The following is a 20,972-nucleotide window of genomic DNA, read 5'->3' on the forward strand; positions in this document are numbered from 1 at the left end:
TCAAGTCCCTTTTTTTCCTGGTATTACAGAAGCAGAACAGTGGACATTTGATATTTGATTAGGGAAGGAATGTTGCCTCTTGTTCTTTACCATGTAGCCAGTGCGTAGCACAATGTCTGCATAGAGAAGATGTTTTGAATACTATTGAGTTACTGAGACAAGTGAAAAGAGTAACTGGTGAGGTATCAAGGAATCTTGGTTCATTTAAAGTACCAGAAAAATGTGAGAAAGAAGAAGCATTGATGGAATTTCATGGGGATTATCAGGGATTCTCCAATAATTTATTGTCTTAATCTAGATGACTTCTGAAATGTCGAGATAGGAATAGGGAGGGGAAGTTAGCTTATCATTTAAAGGGATTGGTTATAAGAGCTTTCAGTATCCAATTTCTCATAAATGACCTTGTAAAGAAAATTTCCAAAGTATAGAACAAATGCTACCTGGTTTCTTTCCTTTTCTTTCTTTTTCTTTTTTTTTATTTTAAAGAGAAGCAATCCCTCAGTCATGATTTCTAAGCTTTTCCTTTTTAAAAAATTGATTAGTATATTGTTTTCCTTAAAGATTTAATAGATTTGGAAAAGAAAGGATCATTGCTAAATTAGATTGCTACTGCCTCACCAAAAATGTTTCCTAACTTCTTTTATAGTAACATTCAGGAGCCTTCCCAGCAATTGATTTCTTCAGGAGCTTCACCTCGGAGCATGCCTGAGAGCTTGGAGAGCCCAGGCTCTGGCAGACCAGGAGTGGCCAGCCTTACAACTGCTACTGCTTTCAAGCCTGTAGGATCCACCAGTGTTATCAAGTCACCAAGCTGGCAACGGCTGAATCAAGCAGGTATTACAAAGAAATCACTTATTGTTGGCTTTTCTTAAATGAGTGTAATTATGAAAATGTGTCCTGGTATATATGGCAGAATTCACTAGGGAAACCCATCTAAGATTTAGAAAGGACTATATAAATAACTTTTTGCTCCGAATTGACTCATCAGTGTTCTTTGTGTCTGACCCAGTTGCCCTTTGCTATGCATAAGTGTAGAATTGGACATTTGCTTACTTCACAGGTTACTCAGGAAGCGTGTTTCCAGTTATGTTGCAGCAGGATTATCCTTGGAACAGATCCTTCTGGTTTTGATGCCATATACAGATAACAATAGAAATAGCTACTACTGTGTGAGGTTTTTTCATCACTGCGACAGAATTCCTGAACAAATCAACCTAAGGGAGGAAGGATTCATTTTAGGGCTTATAGTTTCACAGGTTTTGGTTCATAGACAGCTGTCTGCAATGCAGTTAGGCCTGTGACAAGGCAGAAACATCATGGCAGAAGGATATGGTGGAGGACTGCTGTTTACCTCATAGCAGCAGTGAAGAGACAGGAAAAGGCCAGAGATAAGATTTATCACTTCAGAGGCAGTGTGGAACACCTCAGGCTCAGTCTAGAAAACTGAATTGTCATTTATTTCTACGGATAATCACTTTAAACCTCAGTTTTCAGATCTACACAATAAAAAGGTTCTATACCATTTCCTGTTTCTCCCCACATGAACAAAGTTTATAATGGTGTAACTAAAGTACCTCTGTTAACAGGAAGATGGGGCTACACTTAAATGTTGCCAATCCAAACTCAGCTTACCTCTTCTTACTCTTTATAATTTCCCTAGTTGATTTCTCATTCAGGTTTGTTTCACTACCTTACCAGTGATCCTCCAACCCCTTGGATGCCTATGTTTGCTGTCTCCTGGTGACACTTCAAATGTAGCATGTCTGAAAATATAATTTCCCACTTCTGGGAATGGGGCATCCACTCATTCACCAAAGCTAGAATGGAAACTTTGTACTGCCACCAACTCCCACATTCTCATAGTAACTAATAGCAAATTACCTAATTTTTAGTATTTCTCAGGGTTTTTTTCTCCATTAGCCTTAGTTCAGGCCCTCACTATTGTGCTATTATTTATATATCTTAATTCACAGTGGCACATGTTACATGTTGCTAATTTTACAAAGAAAGTAGAAATGCAGTTGTCCCTTGACATTCTGTACAGATGCCAAAATCTACATATGCACAAATCCCTTAGTTAGAATGGCTTAGTATTTGTATGTAACTTACATATATCCTCCTGTGTTCTTTAAGTTGTCTCTAGATTACTTATAAATGCCCAGTGTAATGTAAATGATACATAAATAGTTGTTTTACTGTATTATTTAGAGAATATGGTGGAAAAAAGCAGCTCATACATGTTCAGTACAAATAGTTTTTTGGTTTTTTTTTTAATCAAATATTTTCAATCTGTTGTTGGTTAAGCCTGCCATTATGGGAACTGGAGATACAGAGGACTGATTGTGTTGCAGGGGGAAGAGTCTAGGCCACTACCTGCATATGTTCTAGACTATTTTAAAGGAAAAACTTTCATTACTTTTAAAAACTAAATGTGCAGACTGCTATCATCAGCATTTGAAATTTCTAGACTTAGCAAGACCTTTTGGGGAAAAATTCTGACAAAACTTAGCCATTTTGAGTTAATTCCATTTACTTAAAGCCTTTGTATGGTGATGGAGACTCATTGTAATTATTTTGTATGTGCATTTAAAAAAAACAGAAAGAAACTTTCAGAAAAATGGGTTTGGTATGGTAATTGAAAGGTAATAGGTAATAGGAAAATGCTTTGTAGGATAGAAAGGAAAAGAATAAATTCCTGAGACAGGAACTAAAGAGAAGGCAGAAATAACATAGACTGTATTAGGGAGTTCAGAAACTTATGGTTAAAATAACTATTCTGCCTCTTAAAGAATTCCAATTGATAGGGAATTCCCGGAGGGTGCAGTACTATAAGATTACCACAAGAGGGCGATAGAATCCTTTCTTCTCTGAGTCTAATTTGTTGGAATAATCAAAGCAGTTAAATCATAGCAACTGTAACCATGATTCACATGCTTAGTATTTAAAATATTGTGCTTTTTTCCAGAAACTAGGTGAATTTAGCATGAGAATTATAACAGTGTAAAACATGTGTCATGTAACATTATAAAAACAATACTCTTAAATGTGAAATCAGTTGAATTATATCATAATCCTTAGCTGAAATCAGACATGCTTTCTGAACTCTGTTTTTCTTGTTCTAAGCTCTGAAATTTACTCAGTTATGATAGTACATGAAAGTTACTTCCTAATACAAATTTTAAAGTTCTTTGGATTTAGAGGGTGATATAGGTGTCTTATTCTGGGTTCTTGTGCACTTCACAATTCAACACAGTGAAAACAACAGTGCCAACCAAAGGAGTGCTGGACTGTGGTTAGCTGAAATACAGCATTAAAGCAAGTGGCATTGCTTTCTCACATTAAGAGCTTCAGCTGGATGTGGTTGCACATACCTGTGTATGTATTATATATACCTACTACATGGGGGGGGGGGGGCGGAGATGGGAAGATTGAAATTTGAGGCCAGCCTGGACCACAAAAAAGTTTTCAAGATCCTATCTCAAAACAAGACAGGCATGGGGGTACATGTCTCTAATCCCTGATACACAGGAGGTAAGGCAGGAGGATCATAAGACACTATCTGAAAAATACCAAAAGCAAAAGGGTAAGAATGTGGCTCAAGTGGAGTGCCTGAGTTCAAACCCCAGTACCCTCCCAGAAAAAAAAGCTTTAGGCTTTTTTATACATCTCTGTGGGGAACCTTATGATAATTCAGTACATGTATGCAATGTACAATGATAAAATCAGGGTAATAAGCACTTCCCTCTCTTCAAAAAATCATTTTTATGTGTTGGGAATTTTGCACTCTGTATGTAACCAGCAGAGTATAAGTTTGTTGTTTTTTATTTTTATTTACTTATTTATTTATTTATATATATATATTTTTTGTGGTACTGGGGATCAAACCCAGGGCTTTGCACATGCTATGCAAGTGCTCTACTTCTGAGCTATAGCACCAACCCCTGGTTTTTTGAGACACAGTCTCACTGTGTAGCTCAGGCTGGCCTCAAACTTGAAATCTTCTTTCCTTCACCTGCCTAGTACTAGAATTATAAATATGTGCCACCCTACCTGCCTCTACCAGAGTATTTTAATATATTATTTTTAACATACAACAAGTAGGTGTCATTTTATGACAGATGCGGGTTTTTTGCAGTACTGGGGTTTAAACTCAGGGCCTTCACCTTGAACCACTCCGCCATCCCTACTTTTTTGAAGGGTTTTTTGAGACAGGGTCTCACAAACCAGTTGCCTGGGCTGGCTTTGAACCAAGATCCTCCTGATCTCTGCCTCCTGAGTAGCTGGGATTACAGGCGTGAGCCACCGGCACCGGGCCAAATGTGGTTTTAATATATAAGAAAGCATGTGTACACACGTGTGCAAGCATACATACAGGTGTTTTGGGTCAAAAGGTAAGAAATAAAAATATTTCATACTTTGCTTTATGGCTTAAAAACTAGTTTGAAAGACATGGATTTTAAGAAGTATTTTAGTCACACTTTTCTTTATTGAGTGGTGATGAATGTATTTGGGCCACAAAAACAAAACAAGACTGCCTTGAAAGGGCTGCTTGAAATTTTAAGTGCTGCCAGTGTTTTTTGAGCCTGTCATTGGTTTCTATTACATCTACTGAAGTTCTGACTTTAAGTCTTAGATCGTTTTGCTTCTGGTGTTAGATAGCCTGTGTTACCAGAAATCTTTCAGGAACACAGTAATGCTATACCAGTTGATAAATAGGAACTAGGAGTTTTGTGAACAGCATTATAGTTTAAATTGGATCATCATTTTCTCAGGCATATAGTTTAACATACACCCCTTTCCACATACACATGCTTGCCAGCCACTCACAAGAAGCTAAATATTTTAGGATGCAAAATGTCCAAAGGTAGTTTCATCAGTAGTCTAGATGAAAATAATCAGACACAAAAGAAGTGAGAATCCAACTTGAGTTTTACTAAGTTAGCAGTATGACTGCCTGTGTCTTTGGTAGACTCCTTCCATGAATAAGATGTGATAATCTCCTTAGAAATACTGACTTCAATCTAGAAAAATCCATGAAGGGGAGATTTTTCTTGTTACTTTTCAGAATCAAGAATTTGTATTTTTTCCTATATTAGTATTTCTTTTAAATTTTTTGCATGAAACCTTCATAGTGTATATAATTAATAGCTGGCTAGATTAGTGATTTCAAACCCTTTTACATTTAATGGTAAAAGTTTAAAAATATGTTTATGTAGTTTGCCTAATTTTCTGTGTAAATTGTGGATACCAGATAGGTAAGTTTGGCTCATTAGATGCAAATATATGTCTAAAATATTATTTTAGAAAATGTAATCAAACATTTTTCACAAATTCAGTGTTAAAGATTCTTTGTGCCTTTAATAATGAATGTTAGAACAGATTAATCTGCTGACTTTAATTTAATCATAGACAAAATGAAAATGATTAATTTCTAGAATATAAGCATTGCCTTGTTAGATCAGGCCCATTGTTTACTGAACTCAGTTTTCTGACAGGTAGTGGCTGTGAAGAATAGGAATGTATGCTTATAGGTATGAATTTTAGAAGGCCAGCTAGTTTGGGGTATTTTTTTTTATTTTGTTGTAAAGACAAGGTCTCCCTACGTAGCCCAGACTGACCTCAAATTTGAGATCCTCTTCAGCATCCTGTGTGCCAGGATTACAGCATGCACCACCATGTGTGGCTCTGAGGCTAGCATTTTTGAGCTGGCAATTTCTTTATTCAAATAAGGATTTTTTTTTTAAGTCTTCTAAAACATTGTAGTGAAGGTTAAATAGCATAACATTGACATACCTGGTACACAGAGGAAGGTTAAATTTCTACCCTTTATTCTTTGCCCTGTTAGCATCTAGCAAGACAGATGTCATGTAACTTCCCTTTCTGAAAATGTTTTGAGCTCTCTGCTGCCCAGGCTTCTTATTTTTTTAAATTATTCATTTATTCCATGTGCATACATTGTTTGGATCATTTCTCCACTCTGCCCCCCTCCCCCAACCTCTCCCCCCTCCCCCCTCAGTTCCAGGCAGGTCCTGTTCTGCCCTTATCACTAATTTTGTTGAGGAAAAGACACAAGCCTAATAAGGAAGACAAAGCATTTTTGCTAGTTGAGTTGAGAATAGCTATACAGAAATATTCCTAGCATTGCTTTCATGTACACGTGTTATGACCCATGTTGATTCATCTCTAACTGATCTTTACCCTGGTTACTGATCCCCTTCTCATGATAACCTCTGTCACTTTAAGGTTTCTGTATTAGCTCCTCTAGAGTGGGGATATCAAACACTTTCATGTTTTGGGTTTTCTGTCTATTCCTATATCTACTGTATGTGCTCTCCCCTTGTCATGTGATCTAAGTCCAACCACATTGCTGCATTTGCCCTAGATTTAAAGTCCTCATATGAGGGAGAACGTATGATTTTTGGTCTTCTGAGCCTGGCTGACCTCGCTCAGAATGATGTTCTCCAGTTCCATCCATTTACCTGCAAATGATAAGATTTCATTCTTCTTCATGACTGAGTAAAATTCCATTGTGTACAAGTACCACATTTTCTTGATCTGTTCATCAGTACTGGGGCATCTTGGCTGTTTCCATAACTTGGCTATTGTGAATAGCGCTGCAATAAACATGGGTGTGCGGGTGCCTCTGGAGTAACCTGTGTCGCATTCCTTTGGGTATATCCCCAGGACTGCAGTTGCTGGATCATATGGCAGGTCTATGTTTAGATTTTTAAGAAGTCTCCAAATTTTTTTCCAGAGTGGTTCCACCAGTTTGCATTCCCACCAGCAGTGTACGAGGATTCCTTTTACCCCACATCCTCGCCAACATATATTGTTGGTGGTGTTTTTGTTGATGGCTATTCTAATGGGTGAGGTGGAATCTTAGTGTGGTTTTGATTTGCATTTCCTTATGGCTAGAGATGGTGAGCATTTTTTCATGTGCATTTTTTCCATTTGAATTTCTTCTTTTGAGAAAGTTCTGTTTAGTTCGGTTGCCCATTTCTCAATTGGTTCATTGATTTTAGGGGAGTTTAGTTTCTTAAGTTCCCTGTATATTCTGGTTATCAGTCCCTTATCTGATTTATAGCTGACTGCCCAGGCTTCTTAACAGAGCTTTCAGTCTCCTTACAGCCCGGGTCATCTTCTCCAGGCTTATTTTGTAAGATTGTTCCTCATGTTTCCTGCAGTCCAGTCATGCTAAAATCACAAGTTCATGCCATTACTTGGTCACACACCACTGTGCCATGTACAATCTGATCCTTTTATTTGCAGTACTTTCCCATTCCTTTCACCACCACCAACCCCCCCCTACCCTGACAAACTCTGTTCATGCTTTAAGACCCTGAGTCACCTTCTTCATGGAGTTTTCTTGAGCCCTCTAGTTAGTTATGTATTCTCTCTCCATGTTCCTACAAAACTTTCATAGTGCTATATTCATATCATTCGTCATGTTCATTTTAATTGTTTGCATTTGTGTCTTTTACCACTGTGTTTATATCCCTTGAAAGACAGGAGGCCAAGTCTTACTAATCTTTATTTTATAATACCTGAACAGTGCCTGGCAGTGTATGGACCCCAGTAAATGTCAGTGAGAGGTGGGTAGGTGGAAAGATCAGTTTTTCTGATTTTGAAATCTTCGTATAATTTGAGGAACACAGTATTCATTTCTTCAGGTACTGTTCTGTCCTTCTATGGGACTTGACGTTCCCCTTACCGTCACTGAAAGGTGGAAGCACTGTCTGCCAGAGCAGCTACTAAGAAGTGCCACATTGCTCAAGGAGAAGGGTACTCTAGTCTCATGAACTCCTATCCTTCCATAAGAGTTAAAACTTGTGAACATAGCATACTATAATTAGTACTCTGTTATCTGTGTCCAGTAATTTAAACAGCTAATAACAATTCTGGAACTCTATGGTAACATTTTTTTTTCTCTGAAAGAATATACAGGTAACCAAACAATGGAGTACCAAAGACTATTAGGCTCACCTGTTAATGTGAACAATTTTTTGGTGGTACTGAGATTTGAACTTGGGACCTCGCACTTGCTAGGTAGGCGCTCTACCACTTGAGCCATGCGTTCAACGCTCTTTGTGGTCAAATTAATTTTAATGCAAAGCACCAGTACATAACAAATCAGCAGCAAATGTGCCAAGAAGAGTTAAATCAGATCATAAGCCCCAGGGCAGAAGACATGGAGGTCTGGATCAATGGGAAGGAAAGAGAAAGACTAATAAAGTTTAAAGGATAAAAGCTTGAAGTAGGATATATGTTTGTTTATAGTAAAGTATTATTTTATTCAGGAATAAGATTTTAATGTTTATGCCTAGCGCAAAATCACATGTAGTCAACCACCTTAAACATTTTTAGGAAGAGGTCAATTTAGAGATGGAAAAATGTATACAAAACTCTTGAGAGAATTTGGCTTCTTGAAGGAAGAACATGTAGCTCTGGTGGCAAGAGAAAAGTTTGGTGGGTTAATGGGACTGATCAGAAAGGGTTTTGAGTAAGAGTGTAGTCTGGATACTGAAAGGAAGTTATTAAAAGATTTGTAAACTGTGTAGTGGCAAAACCACTACATTTGCATTATTAAAAGATTACCAGAGATTTAGTGTGTGTAAGAGATAATTACGATTATACTGTAGAGTTAAGATTGCGGTCCTAAAGACCAATTTAAAAGTAAGTGAAATGGTCCAGTATAGGGATGGTGATAATGAATGTTACCCTGAGCAGCGGTGTAGGAATGGAGAGAATTCTTTGGAGAGAACTGAGGATTCTTACACTATAACCTAACTGCTTTCCCAGGGAACTTGAGGTCCTGTAGGACTTGTATATACTCTTTAAGGTACTGACAGAGGGGTTGTATTCAATGTAGAGAAACCAGATAGTTAACTCTGGGTTCCGTCTTAATGGATTCAGTTAACTTTGGATTTAAAATGTTCGAGAAAGACACTTTACATCTGTACTGAACATGTACAGAGTTCTTTCTTGTCGTCCCCCAAACAATATAATATAGCAGCTCTTTACACAGCATTTACTGTGTAAAGAATTTACACAGCATTTCCATTGAATTGGTTGTTTTAAGTAATATGATGATTTAAAGTATACAGAGGGTGTGCTTAGGTCATATGCTAATACTGTGCCTTTTACGTAAAGGGCTTGAGCGGCTGAAGATTTGGGTATCCATGCAGGTACCCGTGAACACCAGAGGACCACTGTATTGGGTTTTGCGCATTCCAAACCATGGCAAAGAAGATTGCTTTACTGTATATTTAGATTTTTTACATAATGTGTCATTTTGCAGTGTATAAATTTTGATCAACTGTGTCTTGTACTGTACTAGAGAAATAAGTTACAGTTTATTTTTATAACATAACTTTGCTATTTATACAGTTTGTCCTCTTGTGTTTGTATTCTTCCCCTAAATAGACCTTTTCTTCCTTCTCGTTTTCAAAATAATTTGAAAGGATTTATAATGAGACTTGGTAGATGTGTTGACACTGTCATGCATCTTTAGCAAACAACATAATTTCTTGTTCAAAAATTCATTGAAATATATATTAGCTAATACCTAATTATCATTTTCTGTAGCAAAGTGTTACTTTATTTCATAGAGCCATGTAAAATAAAACCTTTGTTCTGTCCTCCTTCATAGTTGCTAGTGTCATCTGCTGTGCTGACATTTTCCCGTTGGCTGTTTTTGGTATGGTTCTTACAGCATGTTAGAAAGAATGGCATTTTCATGCTTTCTTTAACCGTGTACACACAACTTCCAGTTGAACCCTGATGTTGGCAAGAAATTTATGGATTTCCTTTTTTAAAAGTCTTTATGTAGAATGCATCCATGAAGGCAGGCATTCTGCTGGGGAAAAATAAAGGAGTCCAGTTGATTTTGTGGTGGCATACTCCATTCATCATTCAGTATTCAACATTCTTAACCTCTGATGGTCCACGTTGAATAAATACCAGTTTCCCTATGTTTGTTTGTTTATTTTTTGAGACAGGGTCTTCCCAGTCCAGATTGGCCTTGAACTCAAGATCTTCTTGCCTTGGCCTCCCAGGTGGTTAGATTACAGGCATGCTGCACCATGCCTGGCTTTCCCTACATTCTTACTAAAGTATCATTCTCCTTATATGAATCCAGTGATATATGTGTATTACTGAATTGCTTTTTTCTTTATGACACGAAGATGTTTTAATGTATAAGCAAATGCAGTGGTTCTCTCTCAATTAACAGTGATGTAGATACATAGAAGGGGTTCTTTTTTAAGAATATATATCATTTTGTGTTTTGAAGAAGCATAGCACAAAAAGCTGTGAATATAAAAGTGAGATCAGGGTCTTTTAAGAACATGGTAAATTTCTTTTGGTCCAGTGAAAAGGGGCTAGACATAAACTTGCTTTTCAAAATAAATACTTAGTTGACTTCAGCTCCTCTTGCACCCTCTCTCAAGGAACTCCTGAATGAAGTGGGCAGCGTAGAAGGGAACAGATTGCTTCATTTGATGGCAAAATGATGGTATCATTGATTAGTAGTAATAATTGTTTTTATAGTATTTTCAATTTTTATGGTGGTATTGGGGTTTGGAACTCAGGGCCTTGCACTTACTAGGCAAGTGCTCTACCACTTGAGGCACACCTCCAGTCTTTCTTGCTTTAGGCTATTTTTCAGTTTGCTTTTCACTTTTTTGCCTGGAGCTGGCTTTGGACCAAGGTTCTCCTGCCTCCTACTTATGCCTCCTATGTATGGTTTGCAGACATGTACCACTGTGCCCAGCTTATTTGCTGAGATGGGGTCTTGCAACTTTTTTGCCTGGCAGGCCTTGAACCATGATCCTCCTGATCTCCATCTCCCAAGTAGTTGGGATTATAGACATGAGCCACTATGCTTAGCAGTTTTCAATTTCAAAAATTATCTTTATACAGAGTATACTTTATGTCATTATAATTAAAATGCACATCATCCTACCAGTGAGGTCTGAAAAAGTGAAAGGAATTATCCAGAGTTCTATGGTGAGAGGTGCTCAGCTAGCTTGACTCTGAATAGTGCATTTCCTGTGACCCATGATAGCATCGGTGAGTGTGTTTAAGGACTGGGTCTCCTGGGACGAGATGGAGAGGCTTCGTGCCTTGGATTGGTAGGATAAACCTAAGTGCCTGACAACTGCTAAGATCTGTTTTAAGTCTTTTCTTTACATCTAAACTTCATTTTTGAAATTCATATTCTTTAGCTAAGATTCTAGTTAAGTCAGCTCTGTCATGCCATGCCTCTGGTGTGTGCTACATTTTAGCAATAAAGAAAAGCTTTTCTTATTATGCACAGAGCTTTGAGGACATCTGATATGTTGCTTCTTTTTTTCACAGGAAGACTTGGATATGTTTGTGAGATTTGATTAGATCAAAGACTGAATGATGTGCATCTCAGTTATAAGTGGATATAAATCCTATCTTTTATTTGAAGTCTAAAGAAGATAGGGGTGAGAAAGGAAATTGCTATTGCTACAACCATCCCAAATTTCATTGTAGGCTTTTGTGCTACACTAATAAAATCGAGGTAACTCGATTTACGTAGTAATATGGATAGATTTATTGGCTCCATTTTAAAAATTTTTATATAAATAAGTAAACTGCTACCAGTTGCGTGAATTTCATCTCTTCTAATGATGTTTTGTTGCGTCTGCTTCCCTGCATTTTGACATCATTAAAGTAGTATGCTTGCCATAATGGCCTGAGTGGAGCTGTCCATCGTGAAAATGGGTGTGAAGCACGAACTATGCTCTGTCTTTTTATGAGACGAGAAGATTTTTGTTTAAAATCGTGGTTCTCAGATAGAAAAAATAAAAGTAGCAACCATTAACTGTCTGTTTTCTCTTCTGTAAGTGTTCTTTTGTTTGAATTTATTTCCGTGCTGGGAGTTTTCCACTCCGATGTTGAGACAGTATACATCTGTGAAAGCTCTTCATTTTTCCTGTTCTCCTTTCATCCTGACATGACATGTTAAACCTTCTTCAAGGAAGATACCTTGCCTTGTTCATGAGTGCTTTTCGTAAGCAGTAACTATCCTATCAGTTGGTGCATATGGCTTAAATTAAGCATTGGAAAAGTATTGTTTTTGGTCCCATCTGGCTATTTTTGTAAATAGTTTTATCAAAGCACAGCCATGCTTATTTCTTTACATATTGTCCACAGCTGTGCTCATACTACAGTGGCAGAGTTGAATACTTTCAACAGTCTAAAAGTCCTACAGTCTATCACCTTGCTGGCTCTTTACAGAAAAATGCTTATTGCAGTTCAAGGCTAACCCAGGCAAAAAGTTAGTGAGATCCCATCTCAAAACCAACAAGCTGGACCTGATGGGTCACATCTGTGAATCACAACTCGGTGGGAGACGTAGAAGAATCAGCCTGAGGCCAGCCCTGGGAAAAAACATAAAATCCTATCCAAAAAATAGGAAGCAAAAAAGGGCTGGAGGCATGGATCGAATGATAGAGTGCCTGTCTAGAAAGTAGCAGGCCTGAGGTCAAAAACCATAGCACCAAAAAAAAAAAGAGGTGTTATAGTTGATGATTCTGCATGGTAGGCACAAACATTATTGGGGGCTATGAGCAGCACTAATTCGAAGACACTCTCATTCCCAGTTTGTGTGCATGTGTTACCCTCCAAAAAATAAACTGTTTGCAGGAAAGTGTCTTGCTCTGGGGTATATCTTTCAAACCAGAAGAGTTCCTAGACCTAAATATTGTGTATATTCTCTCAGTACTTGTTGAATAGGTGGATGCTCTTTGGTTAATGAAATAAGATCTTATGTCAGAGTGTAATAATAACAGCTGACATTTATCAAGCACTTCTTATATGTCCAAGGGACTGTAAGTAAATAATTTATACAGTGTCACATTTTGAAATGGTTTTTGTAAGTCTTATTTATTTATTTATTTTCAGCACTGGGGTTTGAACTGAGTGCCTCACGCTTGCTAGGCAGCTCTCTTACTCTTGAGCCACTCCCCCAGCCCTTGAAATGGTTTTTATTGCAGTTGTCCTGATGAGGAAACTAAGTCCTAGAATGATGTCATTTTTAATCTCACTGCTAGAAAATAATGCAACTACAAGCCCAAGTATATCTTAACAGTATGTCATTTTGCTACATATATTGCTTCCTCCAGCATTAAACAATTGAGAAGTGATACCTGATTTTCGAAGACATGAAATTCAAATGTGGATTTGGATAATGATGATAATTTTTTTTTTCATTTCAGAGATCTAATGACTTTGATGAGCTATATATATTAAAGGATTAATAGTAGTAATAGAACTATAAGTGGTATCCTAATTTCATGATTTTATAATAACTTAGGCTCATAATTGGAGACATTGTAGCTATTGTTTGACTTGGGGAATCTCTTTAAATTTTCTTCCTTTTCTGCATCTTTTTTGGATTTTTTGGCCTACATGATAAGTTTTCTATTTAAATGGGTAATATAAGACATAGGTACCTGTCTCCTTTATCTCTGAGATTAGGCTGGTTTTGCATTTATATAAAAAAATGAAAATTAGTGGGAAAATGGTAAAGGCCAACCCCATTTTTTTTCCCATTCCTTTGGAAATAATACATGTCAGAATTCTATATTTAATGTGAGTGTGACATCATCTTAATGGATGCCCTTACAAGTTTTCTCACCCAAATATGAGCAAATTCACTATTCTAAATAAATTCTTAGTTTGAAAAATCTGTACAGGTCTACAGCTTTCCTCTCTATTATTCCTAAACTCACACTTATTTTGTTTTTAAAAATATTTTGAGTCCTTTTTTGTCTCTTTTCTTTTGTTCTTTATTCTTTGTTTTGTTTTGTTTTGTTTGCTTGTTGCTTTTTAATGTGAAGCACATTGGCCTTCCACAACTAAAGCATCCATTTGTCTTCCTGTTACAAAATTACAAATTAGAATAGTGATGATACTGAGATCATTCTGAAATTCCTCTGTATACTGTGATGAACAAAATGATTTTTTGACTTTAATTAACTGGCAAAATCAAGTAACAACTCATATCTTCATTTGCAATAATGTACATTGCAGGGCTTTTTTTTAAACTTGTGACTCTGAGCAAATGGAAGTTTTCTGTGTAGGGAGAAAGAGGCAAATGTGCATATACTGAATTTTGATGTGTGATGTAAGAAATTAGAAAGAGAAAGTAACCTAATCCAAGCCCCCATGCTTACTTTAATTAAGACATTCTAGATCCATTTTAATCTAGGTTCTTAAAGTTGAAAGGCTGCTTGCTGATGGAAGAAACTAACCTCCTGAAGTTGTGGAAATATTTGATACTTAGCTTTGGGTGCACCTGTTCCAGTTCTTTATGGCACACATGCCAGCATTCTCTACTGCCTAGAGAAATGATAATTTAATCTGTTCAATTTTGCTTTTAATCATTGAGTTAAAATCCTTGATTCCATTTAATAAAAATGGCACAAACCTCCTCAGAATGTTCTCTGATCTTAGACCTTGGCTTAACTTACTCCATTTCTACTAGGTATGATTTCATGCCTGGGTTATGAAGAGTAGGCTGTTGTTTATGCTTTCAACATAAGGAGCTTGACATACAAAGTACACAGACCTTTGCTTCTCTTGGCCACCATCTGTTTGAGATGCTTGGGAAGGGGCAAAGAAAAAGCAGTCACCCAATTTAGTATGTATAAAATTTCTACCATACCTTTGAGGATATATTCTGAGCTGTTGAAGTACAATGCTTTATTTCCTCAAGAGTGGCAGAATGTCACTTTGATGTAACCCAGTTATTTACACAAGTACAAGATTAGCCTTTGTTTTTAACAGGAACACTCTTGCAGTCAAGCCAGTTGTTTTTCACACCATAAATTCAAGTATGACTTCTGCTTTACTGGGGCTGTAAACATTTGTCTTTTCTTTTGAGGGGATAACATTCATATTCATTGATATTTTTACTATTAGTCTCACTCTGACAATGAGGATGAAATATTAATAGAATTTGTAATAAGAAAGTAGTCATTTTATGGTAATCTCTAGATGTTCTCTGATAATTTTTTTTTTGTTGCTTATCTTAGTATCTCTTTCTCTCCTTCTCTCTTCCTCTCTCACACACACATATACACACTTGAATGTGTTTCACATCATGAGATGGCTAGCCTTATATCCACTGTTTTATTTCAAGAGCTTTGCATCCGTTATTTGTAATGCCTTAAACCAGGCAAAGCAGGTTTAGGAAAAGGAAGAAATGTTGCTGTAGGAAACTAAAGTAATCTTTTACTTTACACATGAAAGGCTCAATGTGATCGAAGCTGTTTGAGATAAAAAGGCAAATAACAAATGATGCTTTGAAAGCAAAAAAGAAAGAAGGAAAAGAAACTAATAATGTTTTTATACATTATTCCTAAATTTATCCTAGTAGGAAGTTAATTTCACTGAAGACATTAACATAGCAGACATTAATCTTCTCAGTGATCGCTGGTCCAGAAGTGAGTGCTCCCAGGTCTGTATCACAGTGGAGGGTCAAACAGCCACTGACAAGGAACTTGGCACATACGAGGTTCGTAATAAATATCTGATATATGAGTGCATAAGGATCTAGGTTTTGGAGTCATAGGCATAGTTTAGGGTTCCACAGTCCCCATTTTCTTCCCATAATGAAGCCAGTTGGCTTCTATGACAGTACTCTTCTGATTTTTCTTCTGTCTTTCTGCCCCTGTGGTGTTTCTGTTTGTTTTCTGCCTGTTCTTATGAATTACTTTCCTTCAACAGTATCACTTATTTTTTTTGTTTTTGTTTTGTTTTTTTTTTATTATTCATATGTGCATACAAGGCTTGGGTCATTTCTCCCCCCTGCCCCCACCCCCTCCCTTACCACCCACTACTCCCCCTCCCTCTCCCCCCAATTCCCTCAATACCCAGCAGAAACTATTTTCCCCTTATTTCTAATTTTGTTGTAGAGAGAGTATAAGCCATAATAGGAAGGAACAAGGGTTTTTGCTAGTTGAGATAAGGATAGCTATACAGGGAGTTGACTCACATTAATTTCCTGTGCGTGTGTGTTACCTCCTATGTTAATTCTTTTTGAACTAACCTTTTCTCTAGTTCCTGGTCTCCTTTTCCTATTGGCCTCAGTTGCTTTTAAGGTATCTGCTTTAGTTTCTCTGTGTTAAGGGCAACAAATGCTAGGTAATTTTTTAGGTGTCTTACCTATCCTCACCCCTCCCTTGTGTGCTCTCGCTTTTATCATGTGCTCAAAGTCCAATCCTCTTATTGTGTTTGCCCTTGATCTAATGTCCACATATGAGGGAGAACATACGATTTTTGGTCTTTTGGGCCAGGCTAACCTCACTCAGAATGATGTTCTCCAATTCCATCCAATACCAGCGAATGATAACATTTTGTTTTTCTTCACGGCTGCATAAAATTCCATTGTGTATAGATACCACATTTTCTTAATCCATTTGTCAGTGGTGGGGCATCGTGGCTGTTTCCATAACTTGGCTATTGTAAATAGTGCTGCAATAAACATGGGTGTTCAGGTGCCTCTGGAGTAACCTGTGTCACAGTCTTTTGGGTATATCCCCAAGAGTGGTATTGCTGGATCAAATGGTAGATCAATGTCTAGCTTTTTAAGTAGCCTCCAAATTTTTTTCCAGAGTGGATGTACTAGTTTACATTCCCACCAACAGTGTAAGAGGGTTCCTTTTTCCCCGCATCCTCGCCAACACCTGTTGGTGGTGGTGTTGCTAATGATGGCTATTCTAACAGGGTGAAGTGGAATCTTAGTGTGGTTTGAATTTGCATTTCCTTTATTGCTAGAGATGGTGAGCATTTTTTCATGTGTTTTTTGGCTATTTGAATTTCTTCTTTTGAGAAAGTTCTGTTTAGTTCACTTGCCCATTTCTTTATTGGTTCATTAGTTTTGGGAGAATTTAGTTTTTTAAGTTCCCTATATATTCTGGTTATCAGTCCTTTGTCGGATGTATAGCTGGCAAATATTTTCTCCCACTCTGTGGGTGTTCACCTCAGTTTAGAGACCATTTCTTTTGATGAACAGAAGCTTTTTAGTTTTATGAGGTCCCATTTATCTATGCTATCTCTTAGTTGCTTTGCTGCTGGGGTTTCGTTGAGAAAGTTCTTACCTATACCTACTAACTCCAGAGTATTTCCTACTCTTTCCTGTATCAACTTAAGAGTTTGGGGTCTGATATTAAGATCTTTGATCCATTTTGAGTTAATCTTGGTATAGGGTGATATACATGGATCTAGTTTCAGTTTTTTGCAGACTGCTAACCAATTTTCCCAGCAGTTTTTGTTGAAGAGGCTGCTATTTCTCTATCGTATATTTTTAGCTCCTTTGTCAAAGACAAGTTGGTTATAGTTGTGTGGCTTCATATCTGGGTCCTCTATTCTGTTCCACTGGTCTTCATGTCTGTTTTTGTGCCAGTACCATGCTGTTTTTATTGTTATTGCTTTGTAATATAGTTTGAAGTCAGGTATTGTGATACCTCCTGCATTGTTCTTTTGACTGAGTATTGCCTTGGCTATTCGTGGCCTCTTGTGTTTCCATATAAATTTAACGGTAGATTTTTCAGTCTCTTTAATGAATGTCATTGGAATTTTGATGGGAATTGCATTAAACATGTAGATTACTTTTGGGAGTATCGACATTTTTACTATGTTGATTCTACCAATCCATGAGCATGGGAGATCTCTCCACTTTCTATAATCTTCCTCAATCTCTTTCTTCAGAAGTGTATAGTTTTCCTTGTAGAGGTCTTTCACATCTTTTGTTAGGTTTACACCTAGGTATTTGATTTTTTTTGAGGCTATTGTAAATGGAATTGTTCTCATACATTTTCAATTTGCTCATTGTTAGTGTATAGAAATGCTAATGATTTTTCTATGTTGATTTTATATCCTGCTACCTTGCTATAGCTATTGATGATGTCTAGAAGCTTCTGAGTAGAGTTTTTTGGGTCTTTAAGGTATAGGATCATGTCATCTGCAAATAGGGATATTTTGACAGTTTCTTTACCTATTTGTATTCCTTTTATTCCTTCTTCTTGCCTAATTGCTCTGGCTAGGGATTCCAATACTGTGTTGAATAGGAGTGGAGATAGTGGGCATCCTTGTCTGGTTCCTGATTTTAGAGGGAATGGTTTCAGTTTTTCTCCGTTAAGTATAATGCTGGCTGTAGGTTTGTCATATATAGCTTTTATAATGTTGAGGAACTTTCCTTCTATTCCTAGTTTTCTTAGGGCTTTTATCATGAAATGGTGTTGGATCTTATCAAAGGCTTTTTCTGCATCTTTCGAGATGATCAAGTGGTTTTTGTCTTTGCTTCTGTTAATGTGGTTTATTATGTTTATTGATTTTCGTATGTTGAACCACCCCTGCATCCCTGGGATGAAGCCTACTTGGTCGTGGTGAATAATCTTTTTGATGTGTTGTTGAATTCGGTTTGCCATTATTTTGTTGAGGATTTTTGCGTCAATGTTCATTAAGGAGATTGGCCTATAGTTCTCCTTTTTGGAGGTGTCTTTGCCTGGTTTTGGGAATAAGTGTAATACTGGCTTCATAAAATGTGTTAGGCAGTTTTTCTTCCCTTTCTATTTCGTGGAACAGTTTAAGGAGGGTTGGTATCAGTTCTTCTTTAAAGGTCTAATAGAATTCAGCAGAGAATCCATCAGGTCCTGGACTTTTCTTTTTGGGGAGACTCTTGATTGCTGCTTCAATTTCACTTTGTGTTATAGGTCTATTCAGGTGATTAATTTCTTCTTGGTTCAGCTTTGGATGATCATATGTATGTAGAAATCTGTCCATTTCTTTAAGATTTTCAAATTTATTTGAATATAGGTTCTCAAAGTAGTCTCTGATGATTTCCTGGACTTCCATGGTGTTTGTTGTTATCTCCCCTTTTGCATTCCTGATTCTACTAATTTGGTTTTTTTCTCTCCTCATTTTAGTCAGGTTTGCCAGGGGTCTATCAATCTTGTTTATTTTTTCAAAGAACCTCCTTTTTGTTTCACTAATTCTTTGAATGTTTTTTTTTTTTGGTTTCTATTTTGTTGATTTCAGCTCTTATTTTTATTATTTCTCTCTTTCTATTTGTTTTGGGATTTGCTTGTTCTTGTTTTTCTAGGAGTTTGAGATGTATTATTAGGTCATTGATTTGGGATCTTTCAGTCTTTTTAATTAATATATGCACTCATGGCTATAGACTTTCCTCTCAGGACTGCCTTAGCTGTGTCCCATAGGTTCCTGTAGGTTATGTTTTCATTTTCATTGACTTCCAGGAACTTTTTAACTTCCTCTTTTATTTCATCGATGATCCAATCTTCATTAAGTAATGAGTTATTTAGTTTCCTGCTGTTTGCATGTTTTTTGTCTTTACTTTTGTTGTTGAGTTCTACTTTTACTGCATTGTGATGAGATAGTATGCATGATATATTTTCTATTTTCTTATATTTGCTGAGACTTGCTTTGTGCCCTAGGATATGATCTATTTTGGAGAAGGTTCCATGGGCTGCTGAGAAGAATGTATATTGTGTAGAAGTTGGATGAAATGTTCTGTAGAAATCATTTAGGTCCATTTGATCTATTGCATATTTTAGATCTTGGATTTCTTTATTGATTTTTTTGTTTGGATGACCTATCTATTGATGATAATGGGGTGTTAAAGTCTCCCACAACCACTGTGTTGGCGTTTATATATGCTTTTAGGTCTTTCAGGGTGTGTTTGATGAAATTGGGTGCATTGACATTGGGTGCATACAGATTGGTGATTATTATTTCCTTTTGGTCTATTTCCCCTTTTATTAGTATGGAATATCCTTCTTTATCTCGTTTGATCAATGTAGGTTTGAAGTCTACTTTGTCAGAGATAAGTATTGCTACTCCTGCCTGTTTTGGGGGGCCATTGGCTTGGTAAATCTTCTTCCAGCCTTTCATCCTTAGCCTATGCTTATTTCTGTCGGTGAGATGGGTCTCCTGTAAGCAACAAATTGTTGGATCTTCCTTTTTAATCCATTTTGTCAAATGGTGCCTTTTGATGGGTGAATTAAGTCTGTTAACATTAAGTGTTAGTACTGATAGGTATGTGGTGATTCCTGTCATTTAGTTGTCTTAGTTGTTTGAAGGTTTGATTGTGTGTACCTAAGTTGAGGTTACTCTCTACTGTCTTGCTTTTTCTTTTCCTGTGGTTTGGTGCTGCCTGTCTTTTCATGCTTAAGTTGGCTTTCACTTTCTGTGTGCAGAATCCCTTGCAGAATCTTTTGTAGTGGTGGCTTTGTGGTCACATATTGTTTTAGTTTCTGCTTATCATGGAAGACTTATTCCTCCATCTATTTTGAATGATAGTTTTGCTGGGTAGAGTATCCTGGAGTTGAAGTTATTTTCATTCAGTGCCCAGAAGATCTCACCCCACGCTCTTCTTGCTTAAGTCTGCTGTGATTTTGATGGGTTTACCTTTGTATGTTATTTGTTTTTTCTCTCTTACAGCCTTCAATATTCTTTCCTTAGTTTCTGAACTTGTTGTTTTAATGATGATATGTTGTGGGGTAGTTCTATTTTGATCTGGTCTGTTTGGTGTCCTGGAGGCCTCTTGCATCTATATGGGAATATCTTTCTCTAGATTTTGGAAATTTTCCATTATTATTTTGTTGAATATATTACGCATTCCTTTCGCTTGCACCTCTTCTCCTTCGTCGATGCCCATGATTCTCAAGTTTGGTCTTTTGATGGAGTCAGTGAGTTCTTGCATTTTCTTTTCACAGGTCTTGAGTTGTTTAATTAATAGTTCTTCGGTTTTTCCTTTAATTACCATTTCATCTTCAAGTTCTGAGATTCTGTCTTCTGTTTGTTCTATTCTGCTGGATTGGCCTTCCGTTTTGTTTGCAGTTCTGTTTCGTTCTTTTTTCTGAGGTTTTCCATATCCTGGGTGGTTTCATCTTTAATGTTGTCAATTTTTGTACTGA

General features: G+C 36.9%; 1 protein-coding gene across 13 annotated transcripts in view; it reads left to right on the top strand.

Moving 5' to 3' along the window:
* Pdlim5 (PDZ and LIM domain 5) overlaps positions 1-20,972 on the top strand; it is a 208,052-nt gene that overhangs the window by 147,555 nt on the left and 39,525 nt on the right. For all 13 annotated transcript variants that reach the window (XM_074041379.1, XM_074041380.1, XM_074041381.1 and 10 more), the window contains one exon: positions 647-834. In XM_074041379.1, coding sequence (XP_073897480.1) covers positions 647-834 — 188 coding nt within the window. The remainder of the gene's footprint in view (positions 1-646; positions 835-20,972) is intronic.

The sequence above is a fragment of the Castor canadensis genome, chromosome 9, assembly GCF_047511655.1.
Source record: "Castor canadensis chromosome 9, mCasCan1.hap1v2, whole genome shotgun sequence".
In the NCBI taxonomy this organism is placed as follows: domain Eukaryota; kingdom Metazoa; phylum Chordata; class Mammalia; order Rodentia; family Castoridae; genus Castor; species Castor canadensis.